This window comes from Tarenaya hassleriana, unplaced genomic scaffold (genome assembly GCF_000463585.1).
Source record: "Tarenaya hassleriana unplaced genomic scaffold, ASM46358v1 Cleome15, whole genome shotgun sequence".
Taxonomy (NCBI): domain Eukaryota; kingdom Viridiplantae; phylum Streptophyta; class Magnoliopsida; order Brassicales; family Cleomaceae; genus Tarenaya; species Tarenaya hassleriana.
This window is the reverse complement of record NW_010964923.1, coordinates 273,848-288,725: the sequence shown is the minus strand read 5'-3', so window position 1 is coordinate 288,725 and position 14,878 is coordinate 273,848. Positions and strand designations below refer to the sequence as shown.

Genomic DNA, 14,878 nt, shown 5'->3' with positions numbered 1-14,878 from the left:
CCCCCCCCCCCCCCGTGTGAAATGACGGATATACCCTCAATAGTAACAACATGAACCGGAACTCTTTTTTAGTTCTGAAAAAATGCAAAGAGACAGAACTTGTCTGAAACAACAAGGCTTCGGATTTAATGGTACATAGGCTGAAAGATTCGAACCATATATGAGGTTGAAATCCTCTTCACGAGCCATATACGAAGAACTAGCTATACACATCTTGCTCATTGTAATCAGATGCTCAAGAAAGTTATTGAAGTCGAAGAACCGAATCATAAACCAAAGATAAAACAGATCATCACCATTGATGATCGAATCCCCTTCGCCATCTCGCATCGTCTCGTTTGTTTCACGAACGTGACAACACTCCTTTTGAACTGCAATCACCACCATACCGTATAATACGTTTCAGACATTTTTTTTTTGTTTTCTCAGAAGAAAAAAAACTTCTTCACAGGCAAAACAGTAATCTCAGTGAGAATCTTCAGGACCCATGAAGGAATATGTCAGTGCCTCAAAACTATCTATGTTTTCATCATAAGTTCAAGCAAATTGAATGATGATGCTTGCAACCATATAAGGTAATTTGATGCATGTGCATATATGTGTTTATGTGTATGGGAGTGAGGTCAAACCTCGGGATTGTCCCACGGCGGCGTGGATCGTATTCCGTTGCTTGCCGAAGAGCCCTAGCAAAGGCCTTAAAGGTTGCCTCTATTATGTGGTGAGAGTTTTTACCTGCAAGCTGGTGTAATGAAAACAATTCGAACATCCGTAAACATTGTGTTAGTTTATAGAAATGTATGCTTTATAAAGATAGGAATCGTATTATAATACCTGTCGGATGTGAAGCGTCATGCCGGAAGTATTCACCAATGACTGGAAGAAATGCTCCACCAACTGCATGTAGAGGAAAGTTGCCGACTTTTTATCATCGAATCAACGATTCAAAAAGAACAATGAATAGCAAAGGTACCTGAGTGTCATAAGTTCCAACTCTCTCGGTTGGAATGTCGAGGTTGAAACCTAGATATGGCCGACCAGATAGATCCTGTGAAAACCCAGTCCACATCGTAAATGAAATTGAAACGTGAACAAAAGGGTTAATCCATTTCCAAATCCGATCACAAAATCCCGGGTCTGAAAGACATTACCAGGGAAACATGTATCAGCGCTTCGTCAAGAGGAGCAGTAAAATCACCAAATCGGTTAATCCCTTTACGATCACCGAGTGCCTCTAACAGAGCCTGAAAAACAAAACAAAGTAATCTCTCTATCAAAATCAAGGAAAGAGACAGAATCTTTCATATGAAGATTCGAGATCGTATATAGATAGCAGAGAGTAAGAAGGTCGAGATGAAAATAGAAAAATTGGATTACCGTTCCAATGGAAAGGGCAACATCTTCATTTGTGTGATGATCATCGATGTGGATGTCACCTTTAGCCCTTACGTGCACATCAAACAAGCCATGCGAAGCAAGTTGCTAACGGAGAAGATTGAAAACGGAGAGATTTATAAGCGTATCGAAATCGAAAAACTGACAAGAAACATGAAAGATCCATGCTAACAATAGATTCATATGCATTTCACCAACAAGTAAAAACTTTCTTCATGTTCTACCACAAGTAATTCAGACAGTGAAACCAAGCTTCTTTCTTCAGCGTGGAAATCGAACAAGCTTCTTTCATTACTTTCAGAGCATCAATCAACTTCCATAACAGATTCATAATCAGCAATTTGGGGTGAAAACAGAACAAAGATAAACGCTTACATCTAACATATGATCGAGGAAAGGAATTCCAGTGGAGCTGTCTGCAACTCCAGTTCCATCCAAGTTTATCTTCACCGACACATTCGTCTCTTTCGTCTCTCTCCTCACTTCCCCGATTCGAGCTGACCATCACACAACCCAAGGTGAAAACTTTTTACCTTTTGTAACAAAAACTCAACCATTCTTTTCTACCCTCGAATCTTCCAGACATACCAGGATCAACAGGAGAAGAAGATGTCGCCGGAGCACCATTTTTTCCGGGGGCAGAAGCGCAAGCGAGAGATTGAAGAGGCAGGGATTGAGGTTCCATCCGCAAGAATTGAGGAGGAGAAGAAAAAGAAGAAGAAGAAGAAGAAGAAACGATCGATCCTCTCCGATGAATTGAAACCCTAAAACAAGGACGAAGTTTGAGTAGCTGACCGGCGGCGGCGGAGTGGCTGAGGATGCCCGATGCAGACACAGACGACGAGAGCTTCATTTTTGTTGTCGACAAAGAGAGAGCACTGCGTTTGACCAATGCCTACAATTCTCAAGCCCACCAAACAAAACGACGTCGTTATCCGGTCCGGTTCCCACTGACAAACCGGAGTCAAGTTGAACCAGGGAAAACCGGTTAAAACCGGGAAACCCGGTTAGCTTAGAGCCAATCTCCTCTGCCCCCGCCGGCGACTGGTAAATAAGCGGCGGAGGAAATGTTACAGAAGCTTTTTCATTTTTTTAAGTAAAAGCTTTTTATTTGCATGACATCAACATATATAATATTTTCTTAACAAAAATTCGACCCACCACAAGGGACAAACCCAAGACTAGGAAGAATCATAGGGACATTGAGGCACATATACAAATCGGATATATGTATATGTATATAGACATTATGAACATACTCGATTTCCAGTCATTCATTGACAAGAGAGTTTACACACCAAAATACTCAGGATCTCTCTCTCTCTCTCATCCCAAAAACCGATTCTTTTATCTTTCTTCGCCTAGTCTTTCACTACTGTCTTGCCGGAGAAATCGAACCACCGCCGGAGTTAGGACAATACAGATCTCGATCTTCCTTTGCGGTGACTGTGTCCACCGGAGAACGGATAATGTGGTCCAGAAACGCCATGTCGCAGTTCCTGTGTGGCGGGGACTCGACCAACTCCCTTCTTCTCGGAGAATCTGATGATGTTCCATAACCAGAGCCGACACCGTTCTCGACTCGATCCATTGCAGCCGCCATTGAAGGTTTGTACTCAGTCTCTCCTCTGTTCGGACATATATCGTCGGGCCATGTGGGCAATCCTCCCAAAACTGGAACATCATCTCGAGAAGCTTTATTCGAATCCACACAGTTCCGGCGATCAACTGCAGAATCTGATACGGGTCTATCTTCAGAAGGCGATGTGCTTGGACTCGAAGAAGAGCTCGCTATACGTTCCATGAGCCGGGAACCGGGTCTCAAAACATCAACTTCAGTTGTTTTTATGGCGGAATCCATGTCCTCGTTCTGACAATCTTCTCGACCGATCCCACAAAGCTCCCTCTTGATTTCAATGTCTTTAGCAAAAGATGAAACAAGAAGCGAGAGATCAGAGAAGGATGAGGAAACCAAAAAAAAAAGCCAGCCAGGAAAAGAAAATAAGCTAAATTGGCTTTAAAAAAACCTGTGTCAGAAGCAGAATCTTCTCCGGCGTGTCTGTGTCCGAACAGATCCTTCTGTAACATACCAATGCCAGGAAACACCAAAAGATTCATGGACCTTATTTCTTTCTTCAGCAAATCATCCACAGGACAAAAACCAAATTTATCAATCCAAGCATGGGTAAACTCTGCAGTTGCAGGAATAACCAGTATCTCGATCTCGAGACGTTGAAGAGTCTTCATATCAAGATAAGAAAAGAATCTGAATCAGTAGATTTTATCGCAAGAATCGGAAAACAATTTCAAAACACAGCCATGAGCTTACAGATTCTATTGCATTGAAAAGCCGACGGCACATCCCTTGGCATCTATAGACAGGTCGAGTCCCGATAAAGGGCATCTCTGCTAGCCGATCCCCACGAAACCTGAATAGAATGGAAAGCATTAATAAAAGGCGCAAAATCCAGGATATGTCTAGATAAGAAAAACATAAACAAGTAATGAGCACGATTCACAGTTGTGTCATAAGACGTTGTTGCAAGATAACATCTATAACGAGACAGAGGATGTTCTGAGACAGAACCTGATAGATGCTGAAGCAATTATTTCGTCGTCTCTCTCAAGGATAGCACTGTAGAAGCCACCGAAATTAAGCCGGTTGAAGTTTGACCTTTGAAAAGGAAGGTATAAGCAAAAAGTACCAACGTCAAGAATTGTCCAGAGATTGCTTCTGCATCTGGACGAGTAAAAATATCGAAACAGGGACATAGATAAAATTGTTGCGGAGTATTAGCAAGCTTACCCACAATTGTAAAGGACATTGCGTATTATATTCACCCCACTCCTCCGATCAATGACGGGCAAAAAGCATTCATCCATGACTGTCAGAGCTACGGCAAGTTTGGAGTTGTTTTCTACAGTCCGATGCTGGTCAAGTACCACAGAATCCGAATCTATCTCTGTCCTATGAACTAGAGACCATGAAAATCCAGCTTCTAGTTCGCGTTTGATACCAACACACTTTTGTAAACCTTCAAAGAGCTGCAAAAACAAGCAGTTAATTTAACTTAAACGGAATGCTACTTTTACAGAGATAACAGATAGAACGTTGTGTTGCGATTACAGAGTCAAACAGCATTTCATAGTTCTCTCGAGTCCAAAGATCTTAGCTCTACCCGTCTAGAAGGCATGAAACGTTAGCAACTCATACGTCATACCAGGGGTCAAATTGCAAATGTTGATGTGTAGTGAAAAAAAAGGAGGTACTAACAAGACGGATGCTCTCAATATGAATTGTTAAACTAACAAGTCACAGCATACAAATTTTGACAATGGTTTTTCTCCACCACAGTTTGAGATTCTAAATAAACACAAGAATGTGTCTGACATCAACAGCAGGCAGTAAAATATGAGTTACCCACCCAAAATTGTTTTAAAAGCCTTTGAAATATCAGCTGTCTGATAGCTACCTCAAAGGGCATTTACCAATTGAATCAACAAATATAGCGATCGAAGGAAAATACCTCTTTGCACTCCTTCCCACAAAATGCGAAGCCTGATTCAGTACCAGCAGTTGGAGTAGCATTCACCTCCTGCATGCATGACTTGTGATCTAGGAAGGGAAATCCTAAACTCAATTAGAATCTATGAGCAATATTAAGAGGAAGCAAAAGTGAAATATTCAATCGTTGAAAGTAGTAGATGAAATACATTTTTTCTCACACATCTTGCAGGTAAGTAATTTGCATAGACTTGCATCCACAGTCGGAGTAGTGTCTCTGACAACTGCCCTACAGAATTTGCATGTACAATTTGGGCAATGCCAATCACCATGAGGAAACATCTGTAATTTAACCTCAAAAAGATTCAATAAGGCATCAGATGGTCCTAAAACAACCCTGATATAGTTAAAAGTCAAAGATACAGATACTTCAGTTCAATAGAGTTTCGTAAATGAGTTGTATCAAATCTATTCTCTAAGTCCTAAACAAAACATATTGTTTGGAACAACTTTTTAGTATAACAAGACTTAACTAATTGCTCCATTTTGCAATGACTCTACAAAAATAATCCAAAAAAAAACATTAACTGAACTCTACCAGCATACCTGAATGTCCAGACATCTCTGGTGGAATGTTGAGGGACAACCATCACAACAGATTAAATCACCTCCATCTCCACAAATACCACAAGCATCGTCATTTGGGTCATCGGCATTTACATCAACAGAGCAGAAACCGATGTGCCCAACATCCCTTTGCCTATCCCACGCATCTATTTGGCATTGAAAAAGAGAAACCCCGGAATCTAAATACATGTTCTGAAATGGCAAGGGCAATTTGCTTCCAGCATGGATCTCAAACTTCGAAACTGAAAGTAGTTTACGGCAACAACCACATTGAATACCATCCCCTGTTATCCATCCCTCAAGCATTGCTCGTGACTGTTGGCGGTTCATGTTCATGACCTTTTCGCTCAACTGAACTGTTCCGCTATCAATCAGCCATGCCAGCACTGTCCGTTTTCCAGAGAAAGGTACAAAGCCATCAGATTCTGAATTGTTTTCCTTAGTTGAACATCTTACCGACAATGTGCTTCTACCAAATTTGCCACTGTTGCCTCCATCTATATGATGAGAGAAGGAACCAGCAGATTTTTCTGTTTGGTGAGGCAAATCGCTATCACTTTTGTACTTCATACCTGTTAAACCAGCTTCATGATTGATCTCATTCCTCATCGACATAGCACCCATCCCTAGGGAGGAGCTTAGTTTCTCTATATGAAAATATCTGCCTTCATTTCCTGTATCATGTCTGACAGTAGAGAATTTTCTGGAAACTGAGTTTTTTTCATCACTATCACTGCCACCTTGTTGCCGTCTTTTCAAATCTTTTTCAACCTTCCTTTTAGTTTTGCGCGTTAACTGACTGAGTATCTCATCAGAGATGAGAGACAACTTAGAACTGTCCCGACTAGGCTTGGCCTCAGTTTCCCCATTATTTAATTGCTTCAGAAGCGCTTCATAGGCCTTGATAATAGACCAATATGCTGTTCCTGTTGGGCTTATATAAACTGCATCTACGTAGTCCCTATTCCTTCTGGGTCTATGGTCAATGGTCCACCCTGCTTCCAGTAACATTCCCCTAATTCGCTCACGTAATCGTTGTTTTTCTGTGCCAGAACCACGCCTAACTTTTCCATCTTTGATTTTTGGAGGCGCTAACTCTTCAGGTGGAATCTTTTCTCCTCCAGCAATCAACATCCGGGTATGTGTATGAGCTTTAATAGTCTTCTTCTGTGGCCTTGCCAACATATCACGATCTTCTGAATCTTGTTGGTCCAGGCCCTTGTTTTTCATGGCCAAGGTCGTGCGCGTTTTTGACCCATTTGATTGTGTCCTGACACATGGATGCGGTTTCACAAGATTTTCGGCTTTTAAAGTGGCTGGCGACTGGATGGCAACACGTATTTTACCCGTATCTTGGACTTTTGAACCATTTTTTGTTTCTTTAGCTTCCGCATTAGCGAAGTTTCTGAGTAATACCCCACTCATCTTATTCTTCTTGTTTATCATCACCTTCAGAACACCGTTTTTCCCCTGAACTCTAATAGGTTCATCAAAATCTGTCTCACCCTTGTACTTTGTCCGCAACAACGATGCATGAATTTCACTTTCATCTGCACTCACCTTAAACCTGTTTCTATAACCCTGATCAGCAAAATTTACAGCCCCTAACCCATCAAAGTATGACTTCCTTCTCTTCTCAAGAACAAAATCTCTACTTGAACCAATTCCGTATTTCCTGCCAATGCCAAATTGAGCAAACCCCAAATATGCTTTCCTACCAATATCAACTCCACTGCTGTCAAACGACCTCCTCGCTCTCATCGTCATCAATTTGTCTTCATCCTTCTCGTCATTATCATACTCCACTTCATCTAATCTATTTCTCTTCCTCTCCCTCCATTCGCCGCTGCTGTTTCCCACAAAGCAATCCCCTTTACGGTCAACAAGCTCTGCACATTCCCTTTTTCCATCAAAACGACCCTCTCCTGCATTTAACCTATCAAAACCATTACAATGGCGGTGAATCGTTTGGTGAACAGTGTTACTACAAGGTACCATATTTTCACCGCTAGACCCAGAACCAGAATCACTCATAACCATCCTGGACCTCTTATTTTCCAACAACGAGTCATAAACCGGGCGATTCCCAGAAGATGAAGAAATCCCACCAATCCTGTCGCCCTTCTTCTTCACAATCAAACAACCCGAAGAGCTCCGTTTCTTTATCACTACCCCTGAAGGTTCACCAGATCTCCTGCCCCCTCCTTCCATGGTTTACACAAACTAAGCCACCAAATCCGATTAAAACCCTAATTTTCCTCCATCTCATCCGGGATATCGGAATGTAATTAACAAAAACTGCGAACCAAAAGGACAGGAGAATATTAACAACCCTAGGAACAACAGATCTAGACCAAAGCCAAACCGATCCCCCAATTTATCAATCCATGAGAATCGAAGCCTGACATTGTTGGATCACCACGAACAGGACAATAACAGTAACCTCGTCAGATTGCTCCGCCGATGTAACAGGGGATTATCCCGTCGGCGGACGCTGACGCAACTTTCCGGCCACCAACACGAGGATATGAGAAATGGAGAGAGAGAGTGAGACAGAGAGATGTCACACAGCCCAAAATATATTTCCACTGTAAAAACTGCCTTTTTGTCAAATACATTGTTCTTAATATTATTGGTTTTTTACCCTGCCTTTATTGTTCTCTTTTACGCTTTGATTTCATCGACAGTCACCTTACTGGGGGACCCACGGCGCCAGAATATGTCAACGTGGAATTTCAGACCATTTCCGAAAATAATACGTGACGTGGCAAAATCTCACGAGAATATGTGGTTCGAAATTGCATCATCGTCACGTCTCGTCTCGTCTCGTGCCCCGAGTTGTCTAATTCGTCTACAGTCGTACAGTCCGACAGACCCACACGATAGAATTCGTCGAACCAATCTATGCACATGTCCGGTTAAGGAAACCGGAAATTACACGTGGCAATGTCAGTTCCAAACGAAGCCCAATATGGGCCAACCAAGCAGACCCATAAAAACAAGACCCGGTTTAGCAATGGTACGGATCACAAGAAAACCAGTTTCAGTTTTCTTAACCGGTCCAATTTGGTTAACAGAACCGGCTGTCTATGCAAAACTATTACATGACCAAGGTTCGAAAGGTGGTTCACACACAGCAGTGAAGGGCAAACATCGGTTCAGATTGAAGACATTTTCAGATAATCCGACAAAAATAACTCAAGAATTTTTTTTTAAAAAAAAACATATCCATTATCCAAATATATTCCCAATCTTCGAGCTCGATCTCTCACTTCTTCTTACCAGCATCACCAGCCTTTGTCTGCAATAGACAGAGAAAGAGACAACAACACAATGAGTTTTGAAGAGGAATCCCCTTCGGTTAACCGAAACCCTAAACCCTAAACCCTTCTGAGCATTATCTTTAATATCTTAATTGTTGTTTAAAGGCAATAATCTGTAGCCCTAACATCAAAATCCAACAGGCTGACTGGCTGAGTGAGTGCATTTACTTAAGATTGCTCTACCATTTTGTTCAAGCTAAATGGCTGGTTTCAAGACCCTTTTCTAAAGCTTGCTTGAGAGTACTCTCACCTTCTTTACACCCCGTATTTTCTTGGTTCTGTTCTTCCTTTCCTTCATTTGCTTTCTTGATTTTTCCACCTTGGTGTCCAGCCCATTCTGCAATCATATTATACTTTTTAGCACAAAGTTTACAAAACTAACATTGCCTATGTTACTTACCAGTCAACACTGACATAGAGTAGAAATTCACAACCCTTTGATTAACAAGTATATACATTTATTCAGTATCCAAGTAAGTGCTCCTATTGCTACAAAGCGAGAATCGGAGAAATTGTAACCAGAAACATCAGCAGAAGCGTTTGAAAAATACGTGTCGGAGGGGAAAAAGAGAATGCTTTCATGACTACATTACTAAAGAGAAAACACACGAACAAGACAAAAAAAATCAGCCACGAGCAATTTCGAGATCATACCCTGATTAATCTGTATTTTGGCTCGTATTTCTTAGCGTTGTCAACCGAGTCATAAATCAGACCAAACCCAGTAGACTTGCCACCTCCGAAATGAGTCCTGAACTTGAACACAAAGATCGAGTTGGGGTCCTTAACTTCGTACATCCTTGCCAATTTCTCCTTCAGTTCAGCCTTCCCGGATTCAAACAATAGATTGTAAGGCATGGCAGTGGCAAATGCAACACACAAAAACTTTAAAAAACCAAAGTGAATCAATATTATAGCACAAAATTGATAGCTTTACTTTACCTTGGATACATTGGCTCTTCCAGGATGAAGAACATCAATGACCTGCATCATATACAAACCCCAAAGTGATGTTAAAGGCTTACAGCCCAAAAAAAAAACAGTGGCGAAAATTTGAGAAAAATCAGTCCCAGGATCATCCCCATCAACAGCTATTTGGTTTACGGGATAAACTCTTGTATTGCAATTACATCTCTGAACACAGAAACACAAGTTCCTGTTGCAATGGACGTTGCGATTCTTGCAAATTCGATACGAGCTCAAAACAATTACCATTTACATACACTATTTTCCCAGCAGCCAAACAGAAAACCCAGAAAACAGACATCAAAACCAATGAATCTAACAATGTGAATGAATATATAGAAGAACTTACGAATTGCTTCCTAGAGAGAAGCCTGTTTGTCATGAACTTCCTCGTTCTGATCGTCACAGCCTTGTCCGCCATCGCTGCGAAACACACGAGCTCAAAAACTCAACACTATACACAATAAAACCCCACAAACACAGAAAATAGAAGACTCGTCTTACTTCAAATCCCTTCTCCTGCAAAACGACTTGGACTCCGCCGGCGACAGGGCAAATTAGAAAGATAGCAGTATCCTTACCTAGGGTTTATCGCTTGGTTGAATTTTAACTAGCTTTAGCTCCTGTTTGGATACGGGATTAGCGTACACACGGGAGAGAAATATTATTGCTCCTCCATGGGATAACTTTCCTCCACTAAACGAACAAGCCCGCATTGACTCAATATTATTGGGCCTGGAATTTAACGCTCAAGGCCCATATTTATTTACATGGCTTTTCCTTTTTCATGATTCGCCCATTTGCAATATATTTACTATTTGAGAAAATATATACACGATCGTTTATAAGACAATAATTAAAAAAAGAGTGCGAGGAAGTTGGAATTTGAAATTATGAAAATTGTATGTTTACAAATATTAATTTATATGTTATATTTAAATTCTTATTCAAATTTAAAAAAACAAAAATAACAAATAGCTTGAAAAGAAAAACACGTAATATTATTTTAAAATGTAATACAAAGATAAAAACCTAATTCTAACAAGTACATCAGAATATTAATTTCACCATTAGAAATATTAATTCGGATATTTATTTTCAAATGTCTACGACGTCAACGGGAAGAGAAATCGCCCTATGAAGCGGAGGCAGAGCCAAACTCCCCGTACGGAAACTCTCGTCACTTTCCGGCAGGACCCAGCTCTCCGTACGGAGACTGTCACCGGAAGAACCTTCGCCTGAAACTCCATGTCCGATGATATCCCAATTCAGCGTACAAACCGACGAGGAAGATCTCCCGCCAAACACATCTTTGAAATCGGCATTCTTGTCTCTCACCCCCTTCGCCTGAAGTCTGTATCTTGTCTTGAGCCATCTCAGTTCTCGTCTGATCTCATTCTCAGATCGAGTTTTGAACTTCCTTGGATCGAGGAGAGAGCTCTGTTCTTCGTCGGCGTGATCGGAATGCGCATCTTTCAGACCCCAGATGTCTGCGTAATGGATCCTGTTCCTGTCCGGTGGGATCTCCAAGACAGGATGGCCATCGTCGACGCCTTGGTCTTGCCCTTCAACTTGGTAGATTATCTCCTCGAACCTTCCATGAACTGAAGAACCGTTAACGTCTTCGGAACACTCGAAGAGATGAGGTTTTTCTGCCGTTTGGCTGTTCGATGATACGGTATCCTGTATGTATCCATTCGAGGCACAAGTCTGGCAGTATTTTTCGAGCCGGGAACTTTCTTGGCATTCGTTGTCAGTTTTCCAACCCGGAACCAATGTAGCGATCTCTGTGTCGATCATGTGCGCGATTTTCGCGACATCTTGATTGGTTATGTCCAGTTCTGACACCATTTCTGCCGCAACGCTCCATGCTGTATCAATCGCTGGTTCGAAGGGGAAGTAAATGTTGCGGAACCGCCCTGCATATGATTAAGCTCATACCGTCAAAAGTGTAACGGAATGATCGAAAAAGATTGAAACTTTTCATCGACGGATCAGGAGGGATACTACCTTCAGAATCAGCAATTCGCAGCCTTAAGAATATCCCGTCGTCGTCTCTTTTCTTTCCCTTAATCGAAATGTCGTTGTCTTCAAGATTTTCATCACCTTGGTTGGAGAAGAGATCGATTTCGCTTACCCGAGGCTCGAAATGATCCTGGTAATGAGAACCATCCCCATGATCATAACACAAGTAACCTTCATACCCATTTCCATTCAGAAGATTTCTCGGTAACACCTCTGTTTCATCGCAACCGTTGTAGTAATCAACTGGTCTCATATCAAATCCATCCTCGTCGATCTGCAGAAAGGGATCTTGCAAAAGCTCTAAGGCCGTAAGCCTGCAAGTCACAGTGGCCAAACACTTCTCAACAAACTGGCGAATCTCGGGATCCTTCACTTGGTAAAAGGCTTCAGGCCATTTCCCCTGAAAAAGACGTTAACTTCAACTGTTTTTTCTTTCCGTTGTGATGAATCAACGACGATATCCAGACTGGTGAATTTTGAGAATAAGGGTTCATACAGAGATGACTTTCTTGTAAATCTGGGCCGGGTGAGAGCATTCGCTGTAAGGATAATCGAACGTGACCATCTCCAATACGCACATTCCGAACGAGTAGATATCGACCAGCTCGTTGTATTCTTCTTGGTATACTTCCGGAGCCATGAACTCGGGCGTTCCTAAACAAAACATAAGTTCCAAAGCCTTTCTTCTCATCTCAACAAGGCAACATATAAGAACTAAACTCTGGTAAGGCAATTCCAAGAATGGGAAAAAACCGATGTACCGACGCAACGGGCGGCATGGGATTTCCGGAGAATGGCTGCGAGGCCGAGATCTCCGATCTTGACTTCACCTTGGTTGCCATTGATGAATATGTTATCACATTTGAGGTCTCTGTGGATAATTGGAGGAGAACAGCTGTGGAGATAGTGAAGTCCTCTCAGAATCTGCCTGCACCAATGCTTCACAGCTCTGATGTTCACTCTTCTATGTCTCAGCCTATACCTGGACAACCTCGGATTAGGGTTCATCAAGATCACCCATGTAGTAAAAATCCAAACTTTGAAGATCCACGTCCGAAAAGTTTTGATCTTTACAAAACAAACCCATCAGCCAAAAGCCGATTTATTCAAAACCCACCGGGAACTTTTGGAATTCCATAATGATAGTTTAATATTTTCAGAAAAGAACAGCAAACCCATGGTAAAAAGAGTCGAGCTTTTCGAGACCCACGTCACAAATTTGACAAGTTGATGTCAGAAGAGCAAATAAAGAAACGGAAAAGACAGAGCTGGAAAACAGAAATTCGTGCAGCAAGTTGCTTACTGTCTGAGAGTGCCGGAGGTGAAGAGTTCAGTGACGAAATTGATGGACAAGTTGGAAGTATCAACCCAGGAAGTGTAGAACTTCATGATATTTGGGTGATTCAAGGTCTTGAGCAGATGAATCTCCCTGTAGAATTTCTCCAGATCCTCGGGATTCCTCATGAAATCACGCAGCTTCACCTGGTTCCACGCCACTTCGATCCCTTCATACTCGTCGAAGGCCCTGTACCTGAAATTACGACAAATCCCTCAGCCCACAGACAGAAGCTCTCAAGAATGTCCAAAATCGAGGGTTGAGAACCGATCAACGGGACCGATGTTTGGATTCAAAAACGTTAAGGAAAAGGGTACACGCTGAGAAGAAATTCGAGAAAGGGCGACCATGGACAGAAGCTTACACCGTCTTCGAAGCGCCTTTGCCGAGAATCTCATCATACTGCAGAGAATATTTCCAATGGGTAGAGTCAGAATCTTCACAGAAAATTTGAAAAAAGGTCGAATTTTTTTGTGAAATGCAAACAAAAAAGATGGATTTTCGTCAAGAAAACACCAAAAAAAAATCGGAAAAAAAGAAGTCTCACTCTGCCATATCTCCCGGTAGGATCAGCTTCTGCAAATTCAGAGCATTCCTCAAGAGGGCAATTCATCCTTCTCGATGTTTTTTTTTTCTCTCAAGGCGAAATGTCAAACAGTTTTTTGTGGGAATAGTGAAAAGAAAACGGCTTTTTTTTTTATGGAGGAGAAGAGAGAATCAGGAGGAGGAAGAAAGCAGACAAACAGGTGATAGAGAGACAACTGGTTAGGCATCTCACCCGTTCCGCTTTATCTAACCGTACCGACCGGTTCATGGATCTCCGGTTTACTCCCATTTTGTGGCCACAAGTGGAAATTCTGCCCAAACAAAAACATTTCTGCTTCGTGCAAATGAATCTCTGTATAACCATTTTCGTGACACTTCCATATTCTTGTCTCCAAATTCAACTAATCAAATCTTTTGGCTTTTTTTTTTATTGCGAATTTCGTCTAAGTTATCTAACATTTGTGGAATCCGAAAACCAAAGATGATGTTCGGCTCGTTATGCACATGAGATTCCAATACGCTAAAAGCATCATACTTTAGGACCATGTCAAAAAAAAAAAAAAATTTGTTTCCCAACAATAGTGGACGAGATGGTCAATGGAATGGAACCACAAAAAAAAATTATAATTGGAAGTAAATTTAATTTTACTACAAGATAAACTTAAAAGTTAATGTATTTTTTGACATAAAGTTAGGGATATTTTTTATAAAATTTATAAGATTTTTAGTAAAATTTTTAAATATTCCTATAATAAAATAATATTTGTCATATAATAAAATTAAGTTTATCTCACAACATTTTTTAGGTCCACAAATCCGGGTCAACTCCGGGTCAACAATATCGGTCCGGTTTAAATATGATATCAAATCCAAGAAAAAAACGAATAAATGAAAATATTGGAAGAGGGTCAACAATCTCAACTGCGATGGGACAAAAAAAAAAGAGAAAGAGCGATAATAAAATGGCCCTTTAATTTTATAAAAAAAAAAACGAGACTTTGTAATAGGTTTTATTATTATATTATATGAAATAATGATAATATAAAGTTGTCGTGTAGTGTCTAAATTTCCATGTCACGGACAGTGAAGAAGGTCACGGCATATACCCACAAGACCACGCAAAGACTCTGCTTTTTTTTTTTTTTTTTTTTTTGTCTT

General features: G+C 41.1%; 4 protein-coding genes across 6 annotated transcripts; all 4 read right to left on the bottom strand.

Annotated features, from left to right (window-relative positions):
* Nucleotides 1-51: 51 nt before the first annotated feature.
* Nucleotides 52-2,380, bottom strand: LOC104808545 (imidazoleglycerol-phosphate dehydratase-like). The gene is made up of 8 exons (XM_010534241.2): nt 1,981-2,380; nt 1,768-1,889; nt 1,375-1,479; nt 1,149-1,241; nt 971-1,045; nt 832-894; nt 630-739; nt 52-371 (listed from the first exon to the last, which is right to left on the bottom strand). Exons 1-8 carry the CDS (start codon nt 2,243-2,245, stop codon nt 344-346), a joined length of 861 nt encoding a protein of 286 aa, XP_010532543.1. The 5' UTR covers nt 2,246-2,380; the 3' UTR covers nt 52-343.
* A 139-nt stretch (nt 2,381-2,519) lies between these two features.
* Nucleotides 2,520-8,124, bottom strand: LOC104808543 (increased DNA methylation 1). 2 transcript variants are annotated; one of them, XM_010534239.2, is made up of 8 exons: nt 5,504-8,124; nt 5,107-5,239; nt 4,920-5,008; nt 4,199-4,437; nt 3,980-4,066; nt 3,722-3,821; nt 3,420-3,633; nt 2,520-3,312 (listed from the first exon to the last, which is right to left on the bottom strand). In XM_010534239.2, exons 1-8 carry the CDS (start codon nt 7,733-7,735, stop codon nt 2,765-2,767), a joined length of 3,642 nt encoding a protein of 1,213 aa, XP_010532541.1. In that variant the 5' UTR covers nt 7,736-8,124; the 3' UTR covers nt 2,520-2,764. The 2 variants fall into 2 exon arrangements, with proteins under 2 accessions (XP_010532541.1, XP_010532542.1); XM_010534240.1 differs by having other exon boundaries at nt 3,420-3,471.
* A 441-nt stretch (nt 8,125-8,565) lies between these two features.
* Nucleotides 8,566-10,428, bottom strand: LOC104808542 (40S ribosomal protein S24-1-like). Its single transcript, XM_010534238.1, has 6 exons — nt 10,318-10,428; nt 10,163-10,236; nt 9,790-9,831; nt 9,502-9,672; nt 9,098-9,184; nt 8,566-8,825 (listed from the first exon to the last, which is right to left on the bottom strand). Exons 2-6 carry the CDS (start codon nt 10,232-10,234, stop codon nt 8,793-8,795), a joined length of 405 nt encoding a protein of 134 aa, XP_010532540.1. The 5' UTR covers nt 10,235-10,236; nt 10,318-10,428; the 3' UTR covers nt 8,566-8,792.
* A 360-nt stretch (nt 10,429-10,788) lies between these two features.
* Nucleotides 10,789-13,929, bottom strand: LOC104808541 (serine/threonine-protein kinase WNK2). Of its 2 annotated transcripts, XM_010534236.2 has the most exons (7): nt 13,722-13,929; nt 13,539-13,576; nt 13,142-13,369; nt 12,600-12,820; nt 12,335-12,492; nt 11,824-12,238; nt 10,789-11,732 (listed from the first exon to the last, which is right to left on the bottom strand). In XM_010534236.2, the coding sequence occupies exons 1-7, from the start codon at nt 13,785-13,787 to the stop codon at nt 10,912-10,914; spliced, it is 1,947 nt and encodes a 648-aa protein (XP_010532538.1). In that variant the 5' UTR covers nt 13,788-13,929; the 3' UTR covers nt 10,789-10,911. The 2 variants fall into 2 exon arrangements, with proteins under 2 accessions (XP_010532538.1, XP_010532539.1); XM_010534237.2 differs by lacking the exon at nt 13,722-13,929 and having other exon boundaries at nt 13,522-13,539.
* Nucleotides 13,930-14,878: the final 949 nt, after the last annotated feature.